The sequence below is a fragment of the Impatiens glandulifera genome, chromosome 7, assembly GCF_907164915.1.
Source record: "Impatiens glandulifera chromosome 7, dImpGla2.1, whole genome shotgun sequence".
In the NCBI taxonomy this organism is placed as follows: Eukaryota; Viridiplantae; Streptophyta; class Magnoliopsida; order Ericales; family Balsaminaceae; genus Impatiens; species Impatiens glandulifera.
The window spans coordinates 3,425,058-3,435,265 of NC_061868.1; the positions used below are offsets into that span (position 1 = coordinate 3,425,058).

The window sequence follows — 10,208 nt, forward strand, 5'->3', positions numbered from 1 at the left end:
ACTGAGATGTTTTTGTTCATGTTATTTTTGTTACTTTCTTATAAATGTTCATATATATTAAAAACAATAAAAATCGTTTAAAAATAACGACAAAGCATGATATAAAAAATTAAATAAAAAACGTTACTTAATACGTTATCGAGCTCGTAAGTCTTCTAGAAGAACGATTAACTCCTTGTCGGATACTATTGGATCTGCTTCCTGAGCCATTTCCAAAGAACAAATCTAAAAAAACGTATGTACTGGTACAACTAGCTCACTTAGACGTATGTACTGGTACAACTAGCTCACTTAAACGTATGTACTAATAAAATGTCATTTAAACGTATGTACTATCAAAAATTGGCTCATTTAGCCTCTTTTAGTAACCATAGTTAACCTTTATTTTTAAATTTATATATTTATATTCATATATTTTCTCTCTCATTACTTTTCATTTATTATTTCATTTATTACTAATAAATGAACTCTCTATTTTTTTATTATTTCTATATAAGTATTTATGATTGATTATTTTAATTTTATTTTATATATATATATATATATATATATATATATATATATAAGCATTCATCATTAATTATTTTAATTTTATATTTTTTCTTCTTTTTTATATATTTTTTTATATTCACGTTAATTATTAATTATTTTAAAATTGTTTAATCCCAATAATTAAATATAACAATGAAAATTCTTTCAGCAATAAAAATCCTTCAACACAAAAATAAATTAATTAAGAATTAAGAATTGAATAATAAAAAAAACTCATTCATCAAACGCTAAAAAAATAATAATCAAATATTAGACAAAACAATTCATTTACTACTAATATAAGTCGTGAATAAAAATTAAATAAAAAATTATTAATTTCATTTTTATTTATATTAAACTAAATAAGAAAAAACCCTTTTTTATTTTTATTATATTAAATTAAATAAGAAAAAATCCTTCAATGTAAAACATAAAATTCATAAATAAGTTGTTGAATTTTTAAAAAAAAAAATTAGAATTTAAGAAATATAAAAAATAAAAACTAATAAAAAAATAAGATGAAATATAAAAGAGAAATTAATATTAAAATAATAAAACATTTAAGAATTAAAATAAATTACTTAGTTTAATTAATGAAAAATAATGAGAGAGAAAATATATTAATATTTAATTAATAAATATATAAATTTAAAAATAAAAATTAACCATAGTTATTAAAAGAGGCTAAATGAGCCCATTTTTGATAGTACATATGTTTAAATGACATTTTATTAGTACGTCTAAGTGAGCTAATTGTGCAAGTACATACGTCTAAGTGAACTTTTTTCCTATATATTATATATTTTGTTTGATACTTTATAGTTATTTTCTTTATGAAATTGTGTTCTACTTGTTAGTAGATTTTATGGTTATAAGTTTCAAATGTCTTTATATTATGTATGTATTTTTTTCATTTGCTTTATGCCTTTATCCCTTATCATGGAAACTCCATTCCTTTATACAATTAATTAGAAAAAATAAACTAGTGTATCAATAATTCAAAATATAACATTATTGGATCAAATGATATGAAGAAATTTGAAGAGATTCCTCTAGAAGTTAATGGAAACCCAGCCCACACAATTTCTCAGTCCTATCAACAAGTTTCGACCCATGCATTTAAATCAATTTTATTGTTCAAGTCTTAATCATTAGAACAAAAATTGGTCTTCTAAACAAATTGAATAGTTTAAGCTAAACGAAACGAAATATAAGACGTGAACTCGGACATTTAGTCTCTTAAACATGTCACTCGTAAACTCGGACCATTTAGTCTCTTAAATATGTCACTCGGGAACTTGGATATTTAGTCTCTTAAACATGTCACTCGGGATTCTATGCTTAAGGTACCCTATCTTTCTTACTAAAATCATAAGAAAAAAAGTCTAAGAACAAATTAATACAAACTGATCTGAGAAAGACATAGCCTTCATATAGCCACTTATGTTATCAAATATATGGTCAACCCAAAATTATACAATTTTAGGGTATGATCATGTTTTAGTTTGGTCTTTTAGATTGGTTTTTTAAAACTAGTAAAAAAATAGGTTTATATATATATATATATATATATATATATATATATATATATATATATATATATATATATATATATATATATATATATATATATATATATATATATATATATATATATATATTTAAAAGAATTTGACTCAATTATTAATTGAATTTCACCTAATAAAAAATCAAATTAAACTTGTGAGATGGGTTGGCTATCACAATTTAGACATTTGAGACAATTTTCTTAGGTGGACAAAACATCTTAAGTATTAACTTTTTTTTTAATTGATTTATCAAATATAAAAATAAAATGATAATTGGTATATGTTTAGAACATAATTATGTACCGTTTAGTTTTGGAGATATACTCCTAAATTGTATTCATTCTCGGTTTCCTAATTTATAAATTTTAAATAATTTCGAGTTAATAATTTATTTTTAAATTTTTAAAACCTACTACACGGGATTTAAAATAAATAATTGTTTTAAAAATAAATAAATTACGGACTATTTTCAAATAACTTATATATATAATAAATAAGTAAGCAAATAAATAGACCAAACAAAATAAATATATATTAATGTTAGATTTATTTGTTTTTTTTTTTTGTCTTGTTTCATATAAGGAGGAAAAATTAAAATTATTGGAAAATTGATATTTCCTAACTAAATTGTGTAAGAAAAAATGCTACATAATAGGGCAAATATGACAAATTGGTGGTGGGCATTCCTTAGCCACAAGTCCTCAATTTTGACCGACATATGGGGAATCCAATTATCCAAAATTGGCCGCAAGATAACAAGACACATTAACACCCATATAAAGCTTTACAAGACAAGGGATAAAGGACTTCTAAAAGAACTACGATCAAATCAACTAACCATTTTTTGTTTTTCAAGTTTGGTTCAAATTTCCAATTTTATGTGCAAAATTGTTTGAGTGTTAACTAAGTGTTTTAAAAGTTTTATTCGTTTCTACGAAGCATTTAAGACTTAATGTAAGCTCTCACTTGTATGTAATTTTATGTATAGATAAATAATAATTTTTAATACATTTGAGTGTAATATATTAATTTATAAAAAAAATTTAATTGTTGATAAGATTTTAGAAATTTTTGGTTGAATTGAATTTATTCCATTCACTCCATATAAAAAATTTTAATTTAAAATTAAAAAAATGGATTTACTTAGGATGACAACCCAAATGATCACAAAAACCAATCCATGTTTTATAGTATATAGAGGTTGAAAATAAAATTTGCTATCTAGGACCCGCTACTGGGTCATGACCCATGACCCATGCCTAGGCCTTGTTTATTTTGGATATTCCTATTCACCTTTATTTTACTTTTTAAAATGACTTAATGTCACCTTTTGTATTTTTACTAGAAAGGTTTTAAATAAAAGTGGATGCTACGATGAATTGAGGTGTGCATAGGGAGTTTTCCTTAATTAAAAAACAAATCTCAAAAACAATTATTAGAATGTTTTTAAACACCTAGCTTACACTCAAACAACTTTGCACAAATATAAAATTTAGAAAAAAGCTTAAAAAACCAAATTCATTGATTTATTTTGGTCAGATTATGTAGCGTTTAATTTTGCTCAATTTAGTTTCTTCAATATAAATTAACAATTTTAAATAATCTCCATTTTTTTAACTTATGTAAAAGTAATAAATAAACCAACATAAATATATTTATTTTATTTTGTCTATTTATTTGCTTAGTTATTTATTTATTATATATATTGAGTTTTATTTGAAAATAATCTATAATTTAATTATTCGAGTTTTCTAAAATAATTATTTATTTTAAATCCAAACTATAGGAATTTTAGAAAGAAAACAAAATACTAATTCAAGATTATTTAAAAAATATAAACTGTCTGAATTATAGCACAAAATTGAGTGTTTACTATATTCATAAAAAAAATGTACAATGTGAGAAAACATTTGGGAATTTTTGAGAAAAAGATAATTTAGTATTTTTTTTCACAAAATTATTATTATTATTATTTTAAATGACGCAAGTTCAAACTTGAAATAACCATTAAACCAAAAATATATATCTTTTTACCTGATTTTTTTTTTTTCATTCTTTACACTTTTTTTTTCAAATTTTGAATACTTTTTCTATGATGTTCAGATTGAGTTTGTTTATTTTCGATTGTCCATTCTTTAACTATCGAAATACAGCTATCCAGAAACTATTCAAAAGAGCAAAAGAGTAATTCAATTTGATAAATATGCGGTTTCATCTTTAGGGATTTTATTTTTTAGAGTCTGAAATTATGAATGACTATTTCTACTAAGTCTGTTGAGTCTAAAAAGTAAAAGCTTGTGCTATTTTTATATGACAATCACATTAGGTTTTACCTAATATGTTAATATCTTTATTTGATGTAAAAGATAATGACATGAACTTGTAGAAAAATATGGAATTATTTTTTAATGTCTTAGTTTTAGTTAAAAGAAATTATTAAAAAAAATATTTTTGATAAGACTTGAACTCATAAGTAAAGAGAATATATATCTTTTTTATCTTAAATCATTAAACTAAATATTGTTATGTTAAGAATTTAATAAATTTTACTAAAACCCTATTTTTATTATTAAATGGGTTCTTATAAAGTGTACTGCCCTAGACCGTGGGCTTGTCGGGTTTATCCCTACAAGTATTTCTATTGTTAGTAAAAGACGCAAAGTAATTCAAAATATTCAATTATATCATTTTGATGTAAAAAATAAATGTGTTCATTGCTGTATATGTTATGTGATACAAATTATCAATTTTACTAGTTTAGCGGCAACAATAGTTGAATATCCCTAACCTCATTGAGAGGTCCTGGGTTCGAAGTCTTGCGTCTGGTTAAATGATTAAGTATGTTTGTAGGTTATGTGTTAACTCCTTGTAACCACATTTTTTTATGTGATACATATTATTTTTGCTACATTTACCAACACATTCACTCAAAATTAAAATAAGACAATATTGGTAATCATACATAATTCTAGCTTATAAATCAAACAACAATATTGGAATGACTAAACTCATTCACATTAAACTTACTAAAAAAACAAAATTTTATTCCAATTCTAGACTAGCCTCCAAACCAAATATCCCTGTAACATCTTTTCATCAATAATTCAACTTCTCATAACTCTATAACAAACAAAATGATTTAAATAACTCAAACAAAACCTAATATAATAGAATGACTTTTAAGAATAAAAAAATGAGATTCATTTAACACTAAAGATAAAATCAAAACAAGGCCTTAAGATGACACGAAACACAGATTTTGGTATTCCCTGCTCTCCTATTAATGAGTAAAGTTTGTATTCTTTCCAAAATGAATAATTCAGATATTTGTTTGTACAGAGATTATGGATGCCCCTTCTTTATCAATTCTTACACGAAAAGCTTCAATCATTCTGAGGGATTCTCTCTCTGATAAAATAAAAACAGAAATGCAGAGATTTCTGTTTAGAGATCCTGCAAAATCAATGGTAAATTTCTATTCAGATTCTCATTACAAAACTGTAAAGATCTTCCCTCTTCCCCTGTCCTTATTATTGCTGCCTGGTACACAAACGTAGTGAACAGAGAGATAAAACAAATTCATCCATAAATGCTTTAATGACTGTTCTTATTATTCAGAGACAATAATTAAAGACAACCCATTTCATAGTTTTTACATTTCTAGGGGAAGAAGTGAAAATCTGTCTTCATTTCGGCAAAAAAAAAAAATTATAACAAAAAAAGTTTACTATTTTAGAGAAAAAGATGAGTAGATTGAGAAAGTTAATAAAAAGATGAGTATTTTGTGAAAATAAATGAAAAAGGTAGGTAAGAACTTGTTTGAGAAATTGGTTTTTTTAGTTTATTTGAGTTTTTTTCAAAAAATTCTTGTTAGATAAAAAGTCAGAAAAATTGGGTTTTATTTATTTTTGATCAAATTACTCTTTATCTCATTAGATTTTTATTTAATAATTAATTTATATTAAAAAAATAAAGGATAATTTTGGTATTTTAAAAGATAAATAGATTGATTAGATTGATGATATGATCGTTGGATTATAAATAAAAACTGGTTTTTAACCAAATAACCAATTCATCGATAAGCCCGAAGATAATCTAAATACTTTAGAGAGAAAAATATAAGTAAATTTGAGAAAGACAATAAAAAGATTAGTAATTTTATAAAATAAAGGTAAAAGATGTAGAATAGGAAGGGATCGTTGGTATTTTATAATGTTTTGTTTAGAATTATTTTTTAAAATATTAAAATAAAATCATTTCATTTCATTTGTATTTCATAAATATATATATATATAACTTATCTATAAAAATTCATTTGTATTTCATAAATATATATATATATAACTTATCTATAAAAATTCAATTAAACATTTATAGTGTGAAACATGTTAAAGTTTTGAAAAAGAAAAGGATTGATATTGAATTTTTGTTAGATAGTTAATATGATCCTACATCATTTACTTAGAAGTGATAAGTTAGAATCCAAACATGTGACTTTTGATCTTATAATTTGGATAAAAGTTTTGTTTCAATTTTAATTTTTAAATAATTATTTTTTATCATCTATTAATTTTGATATTATAGTAGATAAAATAAATAATGAAATATACAAACTAAAAGAAAATATTAAATTTTAATTAAAAAACAATATGAAACAAGTTTTGGTCTTTTAGCACTTCTTGACATATTTACAAACATATTATAATTTTATAAATAATGATAAATATGATAAGAGACATTGAAATGATGATTTAATTTAAAAAAAAAAAAAAAAAATAGAAAGCACCATGCGTGATGCGAGTCAATATAAGCTATTTTCATTATTTTTTAATAACCCAATATAACAACACTTATAATAAAAAAAAATCCCAAACAAACTAATTATTTACATTTAAAAAAAAAATACAAATCCCAAGATCAAATAACCCTTACCAAATTCTCTTCTCGGATATTAATTAAGATAGGAAATTAAATAAATAGATTCACAAGATCGTAGTTTAAAGAACCCCATTTGCAGTAGAAATATTTGCAGAGAGTTAATTCAATTTCAGGCATTCTAGAGAGAGAACCTGATTGATTCTAGAAACAGGGTAAATCATCAAACTTTTTCACTTCTGTTACATCATTTGCTATAATTATTACATGTTTAAAGAAGTGGGGAAGAAACACAAACATAAATCATTAACCTTTTTACATATTTGAATTTGACAAGTTCATCAATGGTGGGAAATTCTTATTGCAGGCTTTTTAAATACTAATAAAGATTGGATTTTTACTTTCTTCATTTCTCTCTCTACAGTTTTTTAATGGGGAAAGCTACAAAATGGCTAAAGGGTCTATTGGGGAGGAAGAAGAATAAGAAGAAAAATGAAGAACAAACGAGAATTCCTTTGAAAACTGATAATACTGATTGGTTGAGATCATACTTATTAGCTTTCAAGGAAGAAGAGGAGGATCAGAACAAGCATGCATTAGCGGTGGCGGCGGCGTCTGCGGCGGCGGCAGATGCAGCGGTGGCGGCGGCACAGGCGGCGGCGGCGGTGGTGAAGTTGACTTGTAAAAGAGGAGTTACTTTTCGCGGCGGAAGAGAGCGGTTGGCTGCTGTCAAGATTCAAAATGTTTTTAGAGGGTATTTGGTATGTGTGGTTTCATTATTATTTAATTCATATTTATCTTTATTTTGATTGAGATTATTTAAAAAATATATATAATTTTCCTTTTCAAATCTAAAATACATTTGAATTGAAAAATTGAAAATTTTTAAAGATAAAATTTAACTAAATGACTAAAATGAAATCAAACATACCCAAAACAAAATACTAAATAATTAATAATTAATACTAAAATTTTTGTAGTTCATAATACTGTAAAAAAACATAATTTTTGTTCTAATCTATCTATGTTTGTTTATCAGGCACGTAAAGCACTACGGGCATTAAAAGGAGTGGTGAAGCTTCAAGCTGTCGTTAGAGGTTTCCTTGTCCGAAAACGCGCCGCCGCAACTCTTCATTGTATGCAATCGCTAATAAGAGCTCAGACCGCCGTCCTCCGATCGCAAAGATCGCATCGTCTCATCACTACCCAAAACCCATCTCTCCCCAAAATTCGTCCTAGGAAATCAACGGTAAAGAAAACCCTTATCTTAATTATTGATTCGAACTTAAATTGGTTTTCTTGAATCCTTTTATAGGAGATGTTGTTAAGGTATGAAGAAGAAGAAGAAGAAAGAACTTGTAGGGTTTCTTCAAAATCTATGGAGAATGCACATAACCTGTTCGACGAAAGTTCTAAGATAGTAAAGATCGATACTTTCAAGCCCAAATTGAAATCCAGATATCACCCAGTATCTGAATATGCAGACAGTTATTACCCAGAAACTTCATCTCCACTTCCATGGTCAAGAAGAAACCTTCAAGATCCACCAGAGTGGAGTTTCAATGGCGATGAATGCAGGTTCTCAACGGCTCAGAGCACTCCGCGTTTCGCATGTCGATTGAGTCTTCCACAAACACCGGGCAAGAACAATGATTTTCCAAAGTATATGGCGAATACTGAATCGTTTGTGGCGAAATTGAGGTCACATAGTGTACCGAAACAGAGGTTGGATAGTTGCTTGAAGAAGAGGGTGACTTTGAATGAAATAATGGCGGGAAGGAGTAGTTTGAGTGGTGTTGGGATGCAGAAGAGATCGTCTTGTTCTTGAGTTGTTTGATGAATGTTTGAAGTTGTTTTTATTTGTTTTTATCATTTGGGGATGGAAATTGTGTGAGTTATTGTAAATTATTGACAAGGGTGTGATTGTAGTGTCATGAGTCATGACTCATGATTCATTTGAGTTGATAATGGTTATGATTTTAGAAACAATTTTCTTTGGATTTCAAATATCCATTTGATTTCTCATGTTGATTCTTTTTTTAACATAAATCTAATGGTAGTTGATCATTGTCGTGTCAATTGAATCTATCGATTATGGTTCAAATAAAAATATATCATTCAAATGCAAATAGAAGATCGAGATAAGAATATTTGGTCGTTAGGACTCAATAATCTGTTTACAATGTATGTTTGTTTCAATTTTATTTTAAAAAAAAATTATTTTATCATCTCTTATTTTAATCTTTGTTATTTTTTTATGGAAAGAGACCTCTTAGGTGGACTGAAAAGCTCGACTAAGAGTGTATTTAAAAAAACTAATATATAAATCGCATTTATTCGTATTTAAATTAGGCCGGTGTAATATTTTATTTAATAACTTTGATTGAGGAGTAAATATGTAAAAATATGCTCAATTATTTAAAATTTATTCAAATAACTCGTTAAAACAATTTCCAATAGAGAACAACAAATATTTGAACATTCATTGTTGGGTTAATCAAGATATAATTTGAATGTGAAGACTTACCCTTATTCAAATGCCATATTAATTTTTTCTTATTTTGCCACAAATATTGTCAATAAAAATGATTACAATTAGTTTGGTATGAATAATTTCTGTTTAATTTATATTTAATATATATTTTTTTAAAACTGTTAAGCAGCAAATTAAGTCATCGGTAATGGAACAAACTAATCTTTGTGGGTATTTTGTATTGGAAGAAATTATTATATAAATTTAGTAATTAATTTAGGACTTTGACCATCTTGGAATTAGACTATTTCTATGATTTTTAGAAAATGAACAATTTTGGAATTGTTGATGAGTCCTTAAATATATGGAAACTAGTTTATTGACTTTTTTTTTTTATAGAAACTGTACAAAATTAAATACTAATTAATTCAAATTACCAATTTTGGGACAATTTGACTGATAGTTGACTTGAAATGTCACAATAATAATATTAATATCCAAATTTCTATGTGCCAAAACATTAACAAAAAAACAGAATTCATATTTTCTTTTACTATATATAAATGTTGAAATTAAAATTAGGTGTACAAATAATACTTAATTTATTAAAATATTTTTTATAGAATAAATTATCTTATTTGTTTTATTTAATTAATAAAAAACAATTATAAGAGGGTACGAGTTAGATTTAAATAAACTCTTAAACTAATTATTTAAATTTATGATTTTATAAATTTGATAAATTATATATAATTTTACAA

General features: G+C 25.1%; 1 protein-coding gene across 1 annotated transcript; it reads left to right on the forward strand.

Annotated features, from left to right (window-relative positions):
* The first annotated feature begins 7,405 nt into the window (after nucleotides 1–7,405).
* LOC124944958 (protein IQ-domain 26-like) lies at nucleotides 7,406–8,992 on the forward strand. Its single transcript, XM_047485307.1, has 3 exons — nucleotides 7,406–7,735; nucleotides 8,014–8,223; nucleotides 8,290–8,992. The coding sequence occupies exons 1-3, from the start codon at nucleotides 7,406–7,408 to the stop codon at nucleotides 8,800–8,802; spliced, it is 1,053 nt and encodes a 350-aa protein (XP_047341263.1). The 3' UTR covers nucleotides 8,803–8,992.
* Nucleotides 8,993–10,208: the final 1,216 nt, after the last annotated feature.

Excerpts from the sequence above, each read along its gene's own strand:
- LOC124944958 (XM_047485307.1), top strand. The coding sequence starts at position 7,406 with ATGGGGAAAGCTACAAAATGGCTAAAGGGTCTATTGGGGAGGAAGAAG. Across the intron at positions 7,736-8,013 it reads ATGTTTTTAGAGGGTATTTG|GCACGTAAAGCACTACGGGC; the intron begins GTATGTGTGGTT and ends TTTGTTTATCAG. Across the intron at positions 8,224-8,289 it reads TTCGTCCTAGGAAATCAACG|GAGATGTTGTTAAGGTATGA; the intron begins GTAAAGAAAACC and ends ATCCTTTTATAG.